The sequence below is a fragment of the Balaenoptera ricei genome, chromosome 12 (assembly GCF_028023285.1).
Source record: "Balaenoptera ricei isolate mBalRic1 chromosome 12, mBalRic1.hap2, whole genome shotgun sequence".
Lineage (NCBI taxonomy): Eukaryota > Metazoa > Chordata > Mammalia > Artiodactyla > Balaenopteridae > Balaenoptera > Balaenoptera ricei.
The window spans coordinates 38,868,698-38,885,725 of NC_082650.1; the positions used below are offsets into that span (position 1 = coordinate 38,868,698).

A 17,028-nucleotide genomic window follows, 5' to 3' on the forward strand; every position below is an offset into this window, starting at 1 on the left:
GGGGTAAGCAATGGTGTGCAAATAGATGAGGCAGTGGGGGCTTTATAGATAGTCCTGTTTTCTTGAGGAAGCTTACTGGGACATAAAATGATGGTAATGACAAGAAAAGGGATAGTAAAAGCATGCATTTTGGAGTAAGGAGGAGAAAACTTTTGGAAAAAATAATGAGAAGTAAGAAGGACACCCAAAACTCCTCCAGGCCTTGAGGTCCAAGAGAAAATCCTGCCCCTACTTGACAGACTGTGTGAGAAGAGGTGTCTTCAAAGGAAAACCAATCCTTGGGAAAGCACAAAGGTAAAGGGAATACAGAGAAGAGGCTGAGGGTTTTGCTAAGGAGAGACTACAATTTTAAGATGGTATGATGGCACCATTAGTGTGTTATTTTCAAGGAAAATGGAAACAACAAATGAGTCCTTCTTCCCTTCCAAAGTATGCAAGATATTCTGGACCAGGGACAAACTACGTTACTTATTTTCATTTTAAGGAGATTATTCTCTTCCCATCATTATACATTGAGTATAGATTATTTAAATTTATTATTTAACTTTAGACTCATAATTATTAAAAACATATATAGACCAGGTTAAGAGATTTCTCATCACCCGGAGATGAATCAAGTGACATGCTTTTTTTTTAAAGGTGATGATCCATTTATTTATGTATTTATGTATTTATTTATTTATGGCTGTGTTGGGTCTTCGTTTCTGTGCGAGGGCTTTCTCTAGTTGCGGCAAGTGGGGGCCACTCTTCATTGCGGTACGCAGTCTGAGGAGGATTCCCGGATGTGACATTCTGGGAAGGCTCACGTCTTCTGAAGTCAGTAATGCAGCCAAGAGCCAGAGGACCCACTTCACTTCAGCAACTGCTGAGACAGTCCTAAATAACCCTCAACACCCAGGCAGCTGAGAACTTTTAGAACTTTTCGATCATTTTCATCAGCAAAAGGAAAAACAGCAGAGCTAACAGTAGGAATATCCAGGGGATCCTCTATCATCCTTAAGAACTTGGCTTGAGTTTTCTTAGGTCAGTTATTGCGTAACCTTGTCAGTCATGCATTTTTGGAAGCAGCTATAGCATGACGTTTACAGAATGACAGATGCAGAATGGGTTCAGAAAGCATCATTGAGAGCTCAATTTTGTTGGCCGAGAAACTGTTGGATATTCCTAGCAGATAGTGGGCAAATTCCGTAGTAGATGAGGTGGGAGTGTCAATTAGCCTGCTGTGATTTTAGGAGTATTTGTCTACTAACATCTGCATCTGTAGCTATCCAGTTTTGCTCTGTTTCCCTACCTCCAAAGTGGTAAAATAATGCTGACAAGACAAACTTTATTCGACTTATTTTGAGATGTTATACAAAAAAATTAATTTTGGTATATGTATTAGTCTGTGTGGGCTGCCATAACAAAACCCAGAAGGTGTGGCTTAAACAACAGAATTTATTTCTCACCATTCTAGAGGCTGGAAAGTCCAGGATCAATGTGCCAACTGACCTGGTTCCTGGTGAGTGTTCTCTTCCTGATTTGCAAATACCTCGTCACACTGTGTCCTCAGTGGTGGAGAGAGAGCTCTGGTGTATCTTTCTCTTCCTATAAGGGCACTAACCCTTTCAGACTAGGGTCCCACCCCTATGATCTCATTTAACTTGTATCACCTCCTCAGGGGCCCTACTGTTACCGAACCAGATTTGTTTGCCTGACACACAGCAAGCCAAATGCTGAGACACTGAGGTTTACAGCAGAGAAAGGGTTTATTCATGAGGTTGGCAAGTGAGGAGAGGGGAGAACTAATATCAGATCTGCTTCCCTGATTGTGAGGGGCTTGAGATATTTATGGGATAAAGAAGCAGGGTGGGCTTAGGTGTGGGGAAAGGTGAATGGAAGTAGGGAAAAGGTGAAGTCATTGGTGTTCTGTGCAGGCATATCTGAGTTAAATGCTTCTTCACGGGATGCACGTTCAAAAATGGAGGCTCTTTTGCATGATCTGCGAGGGTAAGATTTTTGGCCCTCTGGCATCTAAAAGGTCATTTATCAGACACAGGCCCCGTTTTAGGGTTGGTGGTCCCAAACAGTCTTAGCTGGCTTGAACTGGACAGGGATCAACTCCAAATTCCTGGAAAACAACATAAGCCTCCCATTACAATAGTGACTCTTTTGTCAGAGACATTATCTATAGGAGTTGTTAAGGAGTCAAAAAAATAAGGTGAACTTGGTCAGTGAAGGCAAGTTACAAGTGGAGGGTTTTTTTTGTTTGTTTGTTTTGCTTTTTAAAATTTTTTATTATTATTATTATTTTAATTTATTTATTTATTTATTTAATTTTGGCTGTGTTGGGTCTTCGTTTCTGTGCAAGGGCTTTCTCTAGTTGCGGCAAGCGGGGGCCACTCTTCATCATGGTGCTCAGGCCTCTCACTATCACGGCCTCTCTTGTTGCGGAGCACAGGCTCCAGACGCGCAGGCTCAGTAGTTGTGGCTCACGGACCCAGTTGCTTCGCGGCATGTGGGATCTTCCCGGACCAGGGCTCGAACCCGTGCCCCCTGCATTGGCAGGCGGATTCTCAACCACTGCACCACCAGGGAAGCCCCACATGCTTTTTTTTGTTTAGAGAAAGAGGTGGGTGTATTTTTACTTGTACATGGGATAGTTGTATTGGTATACATATCTGGGAAGAAGTATGTATGAATGTGTGTGTGTGTGTGTGTGTGTGTGTGTGTGTGTGCGTGTATTTGCAGTCAGAGTCACGATCAAGAGGAGACATTTATTTTGGTTAGCTTAGTATTCCTCGCTGTCTTCTGACATAGCCTCCTCCTCCTCCTCGGGCAGCTGCTCCTCTCTGTCCCCTCCCCTCCCATATCCTGGAGGTTTCTGATGAGGCTGCCAATTAGTGTACTGAGCCACTCCAACCACAAAAGATTGCTTTGGGGCAATCAAAGTGTCTCATTCTCCTGGTCACAAAGATTAATTGAGGATGTGATTAAACCAGACCAATAAGAGCCTTTCCCTATAATATTTATATGCACACATTGGGAAAAGACAACTATCTCTCTTCTGGGGTCATAATCTTGATTGACCTGAGTGAAGTGGGGACTATTTGCAGCCATGCCCATGTGGAAAATGCCCATTTGATCACATGGGAATGAAGTAAATATGTATTTAAGAACAGAACTGAAAACTGGAGAAAGTATTGGTGATACTGTTACATTCCTGGATTCAAAGATATATAAGACCATCCACCTCTTTTTTAGGATTCAGAATAGACAGAGGAAATTAGGATTTATGGTAAATGGGGTTCTAGTTCAAATCCCAAAAGACTAGATATGGAAAAAAACCTGGATAAGGAATAATGTAGGTAGCTCTGGGCTGAGAGGGCAACTGGATCCTAGTTCAGGTTTTCAGTAATAAAATATGTGAATGTAAACAAGTTATTTAGTCTTTCCAACACTCAGTTCTCTCCTCTGTAAAATGATAAAATTAGCTTCAACTATTTCTAAGATCCTTAAAACTACAAACTTGCATGTCCTAGACACCACTAAACTAATCACACTTTGAAATAAGTGCCCTGCCTGTGAATAGCTGCTTAATAATTTTTTTCTTACAATAACATTTTTTTCTTTTCCATTCCTTTGCTTTTAAGCTTTCTGTTAAAAATAAAAAGTATGATGCTACTAGATTAATCCAGTGGAATGTAAATGCAATCAGTGACTAAATCAAACGTGTCTGTAGTCCACAACATTTCCAAAGCAAAAACAAAATTATATATCCTTCTAATTTGAACCAGCTGAAGTAACTGCTGATTTTTATAGTTCCAATGAAATAGTGAATTGTCAGAATTGATTGTCTCTGCAGATTATAATGCTGAACACTTATGTACAGCAGCTCCTAAACCAAATTTAGAGGTTCTTGAAGTTTGGCATTGGAAATGCCCCTGTTTGTCCTTCCAGTGGGGTCTCAACCCTCTCAGTCCATCCCTCTGAATCCCTTGCCAAGCTCATGGCATGGCTATTAAGTTCATAAGCGGGGCCAACTAGGATCAACTCTAGTGGTTACATGGAATGCTGTATTGGAGAGGGTTACAAGACTGTATCCAGGCTTGTGGGAAAAGATGCTCTGATAAATAAGCAGTGCTGCAAAATGGCACAATTGTCAAAAAATATGGCTTTTCTGACCATGATGGATATGTGTCTTCCAATTGCTAACTCAATTTTGTATTCCAAATGTTATTTGCCTTTTAATAGAAAACTTTAAATTCAATTTTAAATGATAGGACTGAACCTTTGATTTGTATATAACAGGCTTCCCTACCGGGTGATACATTTTGGGACCAGGATACTTTCTATGTTATTCTTTATATCCAGCCACATATTCAACTTACTGACTATGCCAAGACAGCATGAATTTATACCCCCGGTGTCTTTCACAACTCCAATTTGTTCCCAGCATGAAATACCACTTACATTGGTTTGAAATTCTATTCTAAACTTAGAGCCCACGATTTCTGTGTGGGATGTAAAGTTGACAAAACACATACTTTTTTCCTAATGCAAATCCTACATGCGTTGGTTTTCAGGTAGTCAGGCTGACACTGGTGGGGGTGTGTAAGACAGAAAATAACTCCCGTTAAATAAAAGGGTGTGGAGTGAAGAAAGAGGAACGGATCTATTTTGTTAAATGGAATTTTTAGAGACACAGAGCAAATGTGTTCTGTTTTGTTTTGAAGGAGATTAAGAATAAAAATAAAATATTTAAAATGAGAGTGAATGCACGTTAGGAGGTCAAGGAAAGCTGACAATCTGCTATTTGTGACAACATTTAATAATATTCAGATTAATTATAATATTGGAAATGGAAAACTCTGTGACTTCAAATGAATAATGAATAGCAAAACCAGACACGGCTCTGAGGTGAAATGTGATTTTCATGAGGATGGGAACATTTAACATTTATACAGCAGTTCATATTCTCAAAGTCATATATCAGTGACAACTGTAAAATACATCTTTAATTTGAATTGATGAAATACTCTGCAGGGGCACATTTGGATGGTAGTACTCTCCCTTCCCCAAATAAAAAGAGAAGAGATTTGGATAAACAAATGCTTAAAAACTGCTTATCAAAATGGAAGTCAAATGCCCTGATATACAATCTTTTGAAATGATTTAATTCTTGGTAGGTATGTCTTTGTAATTCATTCACATGAATATTCATAGTATGTCACAACTCTTCATGTATTTAGCAGTTAAGGGTAATACACATTCTGAATGCAAAAAGATTGATTTATAAACATGTACTGTAATCCTTAGACACTACTTAAAATAAAAGCCTTTTCAATCATGTATTTTCTCCCAAACTGTCATCTCTGTACTGCTCTTCCCATATCCTTGCTTTGGCTTAACTGTAGCTAAAATTTTCCTTAAAGGCCACACTTGCCCAGAGATTTCAGTCCAACTACCTACCTCTCTGCTCCAATGCTCAACTATTAACATGGCTCTGGAGAACTCAAAAATAGTCCTGTGGTGGAGATCCAATCCTAGGAATAGGATTTTAGAAGGATGTCATGGCCAGCCCCAGTTCTACCCCCTTGCAGTTAGGTGTGACCAAGAATTAAGTTCTCACCATGGAGTAGAAGCAGCAGTGCCCCATGCTACTTCCAGCCTTGACCCATATAGCCTTGCAGGCCTTTTCTCTCTTTGCCCGCTGGAGTACCAAGAACCAGAACAATTATGGAAGCCACATAAAGGTGACAGAGCTGCCATTACAGATGCCCACTAACCTGGAACTGTTAACCTGAGAGGGATACGTTTTTATTTTTATTTTAGAGGAGGTGTATTTGGAACTCTTTTTGCTTTTCCCTCTTTGATTACACTAACTAATATAAATGGATTTGTTACTACAAACTTATGGTCTATAGACCTCGCTGGTCTCTCAGAACGCTGCACTTCTTTTTTTTTTTTTTTTAACATCTTTATTGGAGTATAATTGCTTTACAATGGTGTGTTAGTTTCCGCTTTATAACAAAGTGAATCAGTTATACATATACCTATGTTCCCATATCTCTTCCCTCTTGCATCTCCCTCCCTCCCACCCTCCCTATCCCACCCCTCTAGGTGGTCACAAAACACAGAGCTGATCTCCCTGTGCTATGCGGCTGCTTCCCACTAGCTATCTATTTTACGTTTGGTAGTGTATATATGTCCATGCCACTCTGCACTTCTTAAGAAGCTGCCTCTCTCTTTACTTCTGCAGCTTTTTGAAACCTTTAGAACTTTCTTCAAGATGTCATTCTAACCTCTAACCCTTTGTTTCTCAGCAGATGACATTGGCTCACAGAGAAAATAATGCCATCACGCATGAATTCCTTTCATTTTTCCCCTTTCATAAGTCAAAAATTATCCGTATTTGTCCCATTTTAATTATTTTTACTTTACCAAGAATTTTATTTCTTTTCAAAAGTACTGTCCACATGAGCTCTAACTTTACCCTTCCATTTGCTTGAAGATTTTTCTGTATTCCTTATCTTTCCTCTCTCCTAGATCATTAATCACTCCTCCCTCATTCCTGTATTCCTTCCTTTAAAGGAAAATATGATTGAAGCTTTTTGATCTTAAAATAAATCTCCTACTGTACCTAGTGTCCCCCTCTAATTCCTAATCCATCTCACTCCTTTACTTTTTATATAAGCTTCTGTGAAGTATATTCCAGATTCTCTCTTCATTTTATGATCTCTCATTTGCCCCACATTCTGTAATCTGGCTTCTATTTCTAAGGCTCGTTTGAAATTGTCTTAAGGAAGCTGTAATCATCAGTGTTGTTGACCGGTATTTCTAAAAGGTAAATTTGATTATTTCATGTTCTTGCTTAAAATACTTCAGTGTCATACTAAATTAGAGTTAAGTCCAAAAATCTTAGTATGGCTTATAAGACACTTAGGTATCTGGCTCTTTTTTATTCTCTTGTTTTTTCTTGTGGAGCTCCCTTCTAAGTACCCTGTGAAGGGATTACTGAAGTATTTAAAGTTCATTATGTTTAAACCTTTATAATATTTTTGGAGTTGTTCCCTCTTCTTGGAAAGTATTGATATGTCCTCAACTGATCATTTATTTAAATAATTTCTTACACTTTAAGATCCAATTCTAGTATTTCTTACTCTTAAAGCCTTTCCTGTTACATTAAAACTCCTTTTCTGTAATCCAATGCATAGTGTTTACTGTACTTAGAACTTACCAGGCTGCATTATAATTTTTGGTATACCTTTTTTACTCTCCTACTAGACTGTGAGTTCCTTGAGGACAAAACCTTGTCTTGCTTATCTTGATATCACTAGAACCTAGCCTAGTGCTGAGGACAGAGTAAAAAGTGTGTGTGTGTGTGTGTGTGTGTGTGTGTGTAGAGAGAGAGTGCACAATGGAATTAATGAGTATGTTATTTCCTTACTTATAAGTAAGCTCACAAAGTTAGTGACTCTAGTTGGTATTCAGTTGTGATATACTGGTATAACAGATTATATCATTGATAATGCAAAACATCAAAATGTAAAGAACAAGATGATGATATTGTGAATTTTTTCAAAATTAGCAAATAGAAATATGCATTTATATTATTTTTAGAGAAAAATTTGTATCTAAGAACTGATCAGCAAATAATTTACCTTTTATAAGAAAAGTATTGATGCTTTTATAAGAAAACAAAAAAAAACGTAAATCACAAATTGCTTTTGAATAGCAACCAGGACCACAGAGTGAAGGTCATGTGTGATAGACAGACTACAGAGCAGAGAGCAGTAATCTGAGTTATGGACTCCACAGGGGCCACCTACTACAGGATGTTGTCAGTCCTCATAAAGAGGACAGTGGTAGTGGACAGAAGCCAGCTCTTCAGAGAAAGGAGTCTTTAAGAATAAAGGAGCATCCATTGCCTTTCCTAATTGAAGACTGGATTGACGTAGGCAAATTTCTGAGAGAAATGTTTGACAAAGTCAAATGTGTGTGAAGCCTGATATTGGAGACTCAGCTATTCGTGAGTCAGAGTTAAAGACAGGAAAGTTTTTAATTGCACTGGAAGGCCTTCTGTCATTTGAAACGAGCTGGATTACACAGTTTCTAAATAATCAGTTGGTAAAGCCAAACCTATGGAATGACTTTCAGCCTTTGGTTAAAGAAACGAACACAGGCGAGTTAGAGAAAGTAATGAGGACAGAATGAGATTTTCCATGACACAAATGGAACACAAAACAACTTAAAATAAAGTGAACAGCAACGCTGAGATGAAGTAAGATTAATGAACTAATAGTTCAATTGAGGCTTTTCTTGTGATTCTGAAGACTGTTTATCGAGTGAGCCTCAGAGGAATTTCTAGGTCATGTGATGGGATTTCAAGGTCAGATGAAAGTAAATACAATCCAATGGTCCCTAAGTTCATTTTCAATGTTCCTAGTTTCTTCTATATTTGTTCATTCTAAAGTTTAATAAGCCAGTATTTATTCTTTCCATACGTAGTTTGTTTTTGCTGTTTTTCTTCACCTACAAAGCTAAAAGAAAGGATTTCTCTTTTCTGTATTTCCCCTGTAAGCTACTTCAACCAAGGCAGTGTAACAGTAGCTTACATTTGTTAGCTCATGTATAAAACTTTCTTATATTATGACACTCTGTCCCCTACTCCCCCCTTTTTTCCCAAAAGCATTCTAGTTGCTTATTTATTTTTGTCTTCTGTTAAAATGAACCTGAAAACTTAGGCACACATAAAAGTTACACCTGTCATTATTTTAAGATCCAAGGAATGAGCACTTTCTATCCTAATTAAATACCCATAAATTTACTCTCACTCAGTTTAAACATAAAATATTATACACATTTCTTACTGTTTTATTTCTGTTTAACACCAGTTTAGGTATAGGCTTTTCAAGTATAAGCTGTTCATGTCTGTAAATTAATAAACAGAAGATCTTGAGAAGTAACCCTAAAACTTCGCTTTCTTTCAAAAATCCCTAGTCCTTGAGAAATAGGTGACTGATGATAAATAGCTATTTACCTCTATTTATATCTCTCTTCACTGCTCTATAAAACACACAAATTGGCACTGAACAAAGCAATGTAGTATGGTCTTAAAATAATTAAATTTTTTTAAAATTTTGTTTTATTTTATGATTTTTTTTGGTGGAAACCAAAAATCATCAAAAAACTTCTCTCCTTGCCTCCTGAATCATTTTACATTCTGAAATTCAGTTTGGATGAAAATATCTTGTTCATAGTCAAATACAGAATATGTCTTACTGATTGTTAGTTTATGATTATAGTTGACAGAGCAGCCAGATTTTTTTTTAAATGCTCTAAGAATGAATGTTTTTGGCTGCTAACTTGAATATTTAGAATATCTAGTGAAAATCACAAGGCGTAATGATCAGTATCATCAGGTTGGAGAAGCGGCTTGGACAAAATGAAACATTTTCTAGGAGAACAAGCTTTCATGGTTTGCCATTGACTTATAAAGACCAGGCCAGTTAATAATGCATACAGGAACAAGTGTCCCTATATGCAAAACCAGGATAAGCCTATCTGTGCTGATCCTACAGCAATGGAAAATGTGAAAATACATCAGAAGCTATCACTGAGAAGAGAAAACCACCACTTTTAGGTCATGTTGAAAGATTCCAGTGAACTGGTGTCCCTTTAAAGTGAATACCTGTTTAAAATGAAGAAGACCAAAAAAAATGAAGAAAGGCAAATGTATTATTTGTACTATTTTGTTCTTTGTCCTGAAGAATGAGATGTGTAGCCTTAGAAGAATGTCAGTTGCTTCGCTTTGGAAAGCTTCTCAGAGTTCCCTTTGAAACGCAAAGACATTTTATGAATTGGGTTTCAAATAATTTGAAAGAGTTCTAGTAACTTTTCAAAATGAGAAATATACTGATTTCTTAATGTCTAAGAAAATTCATAAACTCATCCAATAAATGGGTTAAAAAGCTTGTTATCCTATAAACATGTTTAGCTAGAATATTTTTACTCTTCGTTTTCCTTCTAGTACGTATGACATGAAATTAGTGATTGGGAATTTAAGAGTAACATCAATCACTGGTCTTGCTCTCTAGTCTTGTTTCAACTTTTTCGTGTGAGTTCTTAATGAGTTACATAAGGAATTACTATTTCATCAGTTAACTACAGTGAAAGACTATGAAAGTGACTGCCAAATGGAGATTCAAAGCACAATGTTTTCTTCAAATTGGAAGCACTGTGGTGATATTGAATGGAGACGCCTTCGGGGGCAAAGTGAGGAGAGCTCTGCTTTTGGGGGCTCCTCTTCCCCACCTTAAAAAGTAGGCACCAACCCAGGGCTCCAGGGGGATGCTACTAGGAGTTTGCATCTTTCCATCCATTGGTGGACCTAATTTGTTGTGGTCCTCCCTTTGCCTACAAATGGCATTGTCTGCAACAAAGTCTCACTTCTCTGGAAAGTTATCAGATTTGTAGTCAAAAGCCCCAAGCCCAGCCCTAGGTGTAGAATCTTGTATAAATCATGAGAGTTACCTGGAATTATTTCCTCTTTTGAGAATTAAGATTGCTTACTTCCTAACCCATTTATTCAGCTGGTATATGAGCACTTCCTGTTGTAGGAATTGGGGCAGCAAATACAGAGCTGCCAACACGGAGGCAAAGGAAATAGCTGTTGTAGCACTCTTCTGAGTCTCAAATATTAAAACAACATGTGTGACTTTGTTTTCTGATCTCTGAAGTACCATGCAAATTCAAGAGGTTCTGACAATAAAAGCCAGCGAGTTAAGGCTAAAAGTTTAAACCACAAACATTTGTTAGGTTGAATATGAGACTAAAATAAAAGGTAAGTGTAGTCAACCCCTGATTATTCACAGATTGGCTAGAGTGTGTGATTATCAATGCCCTTTGATTCTCCTCCTTCTAACTGCCAGCTATTGAATATTTCTCTGCTCATTAACACCTGTCTAGTAGTGGGAAGGTGAAATGCTAATCAGCCAATTTGGCTAATTGTTAGCTGCTATGATCCTTTTTATTTTATTTTTTTGAAGTTGAAATAGAGAAAAGTTGAAATCTTTTACTAAAATATGAGCTGTAGGCTTCTAAACTTTATGTCACCTTCCCTTTCTTTTACTTCATAGATAAATTCAGGTACTTCGTTTTCATGAAAGTATTAAAAAGAATGAAGAATCTAGTAATTCATCAGTTCTCAAGTGTCAATATAACTTCACATTACATATTTCTTGTTAGCCAGTGTGTGGACAATCTTAATCTCCTACAGGAAAGCCTTAGGATTTAATAGTTGGAACTTTAAGTGTAGCCCAATATAAATAACTGCACTTGCCAAACGGATTTAGACCAATAGGGAATCAACTTGGAGAAAATGACAAGACTACCCTCCCCTTTGCCTTGGGTAGACATTACGGGATCCTCCCCACACCAAATAAGGGGATGAGGAATGTTCTGAGCTTTAAGGGCACTAAGAATAAATCTGAGCTATCACGGATAAGATTACTTTCAACTCTTTATTTCATGTTTTCTGACATAGACCCCCAAATCTGTAATTATCTTAGGGAAACGGTAGGGGCTTAGACGGTACTTTCTGGTTCCTTTGCCTTTTCTTGGCCTATCTCTCTTTGGGGCTGGAGAGCTGGTGTGTGTGTGTTTCCCTTAGAGTGCCAAAAAAAAAAAAAAAAAGTGCTGAAGAGTCCTAGGGAGATGAAGCTATTTTTGTTCGAAGCTGATACTTCTGCCTGAGCCACAAGTGCTGCTTGGAAAGGGCTCAGGTTGTTTCCAGGGGGTAGGACTCTGCAGAGAAGAGACAAAGTTCAACAGGACAACAAAGGAGCAGCAGAAACAGCCAGGAAAAGGAAGAGCCCTCACGCTTTCACACAGAGCCCCCTATCAGAGTTCTCCAAACCTAAGTTATCCTGCAAAGGGCCACTTGACCGGAATTTTTGCCTGCCTTTTCCTTTCTCCAACCACCATGACTGAGATCACGGCTGAAGGTATTGCTAGCATTTTCCAATAGAATCAACTAGGAAAACAAAAAAGAAAAAGGTGGAAATTGACAGTCCCATTGATGGTCAATGTGTCCTCTTAAAATGTTGCTTTTAGATAGTTATCTTGATGGATGGTTCTATATGGGATGAGAGAAGTGGGTTTGGGAGCTGAGAGGCTGGCAGATGTGTGTGTTGGGGAGTGAAAAGAAGTTTCTCTGAAATTTTGCATGTGGAAACTGCTATTTGCGATGCCAAAGGCCCCACTAGTTAACAGTTGTCACCCACACCTCTATAAATAGCTATGGTCATGCAACGTTAGGGCTGATATCTTACCTAGCAAAAATTACAAGGTTTGCATGCAAGGCTGGAGACCACGATGAACTTAAAATGTTGCATTTAATGTTTAAACTTAGAGAACTGATTTTGAGCATTTTGCTTTATGACATATCAAATTGGAGATCTTAAATTTGTTTTCCTTTCTAACTCGAGTGTATAAATATGCACACATACACATATAAGATTTATATACCTACAAATTTTGTATGTATGTTGGTGGGTATTCAGAGACAAGGTTTGGAATTGCACAAAATCACTTTAAATCAGTATGGTTTTAAAAATTGAGTAATTAAGCTTTTGATTCTGATTCTTTTCATGCCCTCATGTCTTTTACCTCTACATGATGAATCTATATTAAATATTTTCTGTTTTCATGCTTATTCTGAAAAGGTATATGCTTTTCTGTTTTAAAGCTTATTCTGAAAAGGTATGTGCCACACCTTAAAACATTTTTATTATTCGACCATGATAGCAATCATTTCGCCCAAATATAATATATGCAAAATATATGTACATATGTAATTATATATATATTTTTTGCTATCTTTAAGACAACTAAAGCATTTTGAATACAGGCACAGTCCGGTTCTAGCTGGGGTAAAAATTTGGGAGGTGGATCTAAAATTTGCTTCTGACAGCTGTAAGCAAATCAGACAGGTGGTGCTCTCCACAGCTTCCAAGTCTAATGCCGAGCTGGTTTGTTTTTAATCAGACAACTGAAAAAAGAGAATGTGTGGTTTTGGCTCTTTGGGTAGACATTAGTATGGGCACATGGTCATTTCAGAGTTTAAGATTTTCCGTCACTACTTACAAGGAGAATTGTCTTACTTGCATCTTCCACTAAGAAATTTAGTCTAGTACCCCAAATTAATAGAAATAATTACTGAGAGATTTCAGGTATTTTGAAATCTTTTTGAGAGATGTATCATTTTGAGAGATGTATCAGGTATTTTGCTCAGGACTTTATGTGTATGTACTTATTTAAACCTCACAGAATTCAATTAAGTTAGCATTATTATCTCCATTTTGCAAAAATAGAAACTGTAACTCTGATATTTGGAGACTTGCTCAAAACCACAGCATTGCCAAGATTAGAAGCCAGCTCCCTTAAATCTAGTTTGTGTTTTTTCATTTCTCTAAGAGGATATCAGGTTTCCTCTTTACCAATTTTAGTCCAGAATTTGCTAACTAAATATAAATAACATTTTTTCTTATTCCTTAGATATTCTGCATCATGTGACCTTTAGATGGTCTTAAAGACAGCTATCTATAAAAATGTCTGACTTAGCCCTGCACAAGTTATTAAGATACCTGTGAATATGTTCCCTACCTCTGCATGGGGCGTGAACTGCCAGCTGATTCGGGTCACTTGGCCAAAACATTTTTCACTTGCCTGTGGGTTATGCTCTGTAGACCTTCGCACTTGATTCATAAATGTTTTTACAGGAAAATTCCAGATTATGGAATAGAACTTATGTTTCTGTCTTCTCCCCATGGAGAGTTTAAAGGGTGCTTGGAAGACCTCTTGTTGTCACTTCTAAAAAAAAATCATTGAATTAGTAATGAATTAAAAATGTAAAAATGCCATCTAGTTCCTAGGTGATGGGCATTTCCTACTCCCTAGCCTTAACAGTTCATAGGATCTATGTCATCTGCACATCGCATTAGTTATGTACTTTTTTCCTTTTCTGGAATGATTTATTAATCATATTTCTCAAATGATAATTAGACTGACAACTCAGATGAGCTTACCTTTTAAGGTTAGTACCACAGCCATTCTCTGTGTTCATCCAAAGTTTCTTGCATGCTGCTCTACTGCACACCTTTCATTTTGTCTTCATGATTCTCACTTTTTGTGCCCCAGCTACAATAGCCTTCTTTCAGTCTTTTATAAGAGGTGTACTTTTGTGCAGAGCCTTGGTACAAGTTGTTCCGTCAGCCTGGAATATTCTTTCCTCTCATCTGTTATATTTCTTTTGCTGCCACTTCTGGACACATTATTGAAATGTAAGCACTGCATCAGTAGCCTGAGACATATACTGATTATTCTTCTCATCCATTGATCACAAAGCAAGCAGACACCTTGTAGTACTCAAGACAGAGCTGGAGTAGCCCCTTAGAAAGCTTAAGTCCACCATCCTCACCTCAATTTTTATAAAACTGAAGGTCATGGAGATTATACAACTCTCTCATGGTCACTGATAATTGGGGGAGGTCTGAGGATAGAGTTCATGTTTCTTGTGGTGCTTACTCAACTATAATGCACGGCATATCTGTAAACCTTACTGAATTCCTCACATAGATTTTCAGTGCATATTCCAAGCTGGCTTACTTCATCTGACAGAAGAAAGGAAGTAATGTTAGATATGGAATTGTGTTTCAGGTACAGAGCAACAGATGAACTAAAATTAGAACAAAGTTGAACCCCAGAGGACTTTAGGGAAACAATATCTTTGAATCTAGCTATGATAAATTAATAATTATAATTATAATGATAATAACCACTGATATTTATTCAGAAGACATTATATGTCAAATGTAACATGACCATTTAATCCTCAGGACAGCAAAATGAGATAGATACTTTTATTATTGCTATTTATGGAATAGGAAGCTGAGGTTTAGAGAGGTTAGAAATTTGCCTGAATTCACACAGCTATTTATGGTGTAGCTAGGATTCACACTCAGATCTCTGACTCCAGAGGCATGTTAAATACTTCCTTTTGCTGTGTGAGACTAATAGTCAGCCTGGTGTTAATTCAGAGGTTGGGAGGGACCTGTATTAGAACCCTGTTCTGGTTTGGCCCCAGCTACATTGGGTAGGTTAGTTAGATCAGGCCCCAGACTGGGTCTGACTCAAACAGTGCTAAGGTTTAGCGTTATAAATAGCCTTCTGCCTTCTCTCCAGAGGCCCAGTTATTCCTAGACAAATGCCAAAGTTAGCTTCCCCTTCTGAGGTTCATATGAACTTTCAACTACCAATTTCATCATCTATTTGACAGAATATATCACTATGTAAAAATACTTTTTGAGTAATGTGGATGACCATAAAGTTTAGTTAATTCTTAATAGCTTTGTTAAAAACATGGAGACTTTTTAAAAGTTGGTAAAATAGATAATGTTTTCAAATTGCCAATTGACTAACACACAGTCAAATTATGTTTTACAATAACATTCATATAATTGTGTTCTCTGGGTCCAACTACCTCCAGAATATAGGAAAATACAAATTTTTCTGCAATAGATTAAAGTTGGTAGAGAGCCTATATACAATTAAATTAACGTTTACTAGAATACGTAGTTAAAGGAAATTATTTTTTTTTCAAGTTAGAGAAGGGATGTCAAACTCTCAACTTCTAAACTGTTATACAACATCAGGGTTCAGAAGGGTTACTGTACTATGTAAGGAATTCTTTCCTATTAGTTTAACCACATTTTACTGCTTCTGTCACAAACATTTGAGAGGGTTTGACGTTCAAAATTTAGAGCAAAAATGGTCATTTATTTTATGCACTGCTCTGCTTTGCGTAAGAGTACCCATTGTTGCTCTCAAGAAAAAAAAATTTTTAAATTCACAGCCAGAATGTTTAATAACTATGCACACGAGTTAGATAACCCAGAGCAACAGATGATGAAATTAAGACAAGGAGAAGATGCAACCTCCATATCTGTGTTTATCTTGCCAAAACCAGAAGTGGCTACTCTGGCCTAAGTGGAGATGACTTGGGGGTGGGGGAGGAGGAAGAGGAAGAAGCACTAGGTTCAAAGCTTCATCACTTCTGGGTTACGTTCTCCTGATCAAGAGAAGCAATGACCACATACAGAATATCATTTTTAGCTCCAGGAACACATTTTAAGATTGACATTGACAAACCAGTACATTCAGAGGAGGAGGACCATGATGGTAAGAGGCACAGTGAAATGAAAAGACTTGTGCTCAGGTCCTTGAAGGTTGGATTTTCTCATTATGTAGCACTAGAGGACAATGCAGAGACCCACGGATAAAAGTCTGGAAGCCACAAAAAGGCAAAATGTTGGTGAAATATAAGGCAAAACATAACCAACCATTGAAATGATATCTAGAACTGACTCTTCTGACTCAAAACAAAGCAGGGGAAAAAAAGAAAAATAGAAAAGAAAACCAGTGAAAGAAAAATAACATGGCCTTGGATTTTCAAGCAATAGAAGGATGGGGACTATGTTACACACTACACCATATTATGCAGTCAGCAAAATCTGGGCTGTGGTGACCTCTACGGCACAAACAACCCAGTTCCTTCAGATAAGTTACTAGGAGCATAAGGAGATGCCAAGGAATCCTGTAGATGAAAAGAAACATAAGAACAGAGCAACCCATTACAAGGTATAGAATTGTTAGATCATGATTCAAACAAACTTTAAAAAGATCTATGAAATAATTGGAAATTTAATAGGCTCTGGATGTTAGGTGATATTAATAAATTATCATATTTATGGTGGGATAATAATATTGTGGTTATATGTTATTTTATTTTTTTAATAGAACGATTTATTATCTTTTTGAAAAATACCAATGTGTTCCAAAATGAGCATATATGTTTCTAACAAGCAAACACATTTTCAATTTATTCATATTTTGTCAGGTTTTGACAAGACTTCTTATTTGGCAGAGTAAGTTCAAATAATGTCAAAAGAAGGATTTTAGCCAGATTCTTATATTCCTTTTTTTTTG

The 17,028-nt window shown here is 37.3% G+C and overlaps 1 protein-coding gene across 11 annotated transcripts in view; it reads left to right on the forward strand.

Moving 5' to 3' along the window:
• Positions 1 to 11,509: 11,509 nt before the first annotated feature.
• TRDN (triadin) overlaps positions 11,510 to 17,028 on the forward strand; it is a 377,672-nt gene continuing 372,153 nt past the window's right edge. For 5 of the 11 annotated variants that reach the window (XM_059941303.1, XM_059941308.1, XM_059941304.1 and 2 more), the window contains exon 1: positions 11,510 to 11,987. In XM_059941303.1, coding sequence (XP_059797286.1) covers positions 11,966 to 11,987 — 22 coding nt within the window. In that variant the 5' untranslated portion in view covers positions 11,510 to 11,965. The remainder of the gene's footprint in view (positions 11,988 to 17,028) is intronic. The other 6 variants (XM_059941300.1, XM_059941298.1, XM_059941307.1 and 3 more) reach the window with 2 other exon arrangements.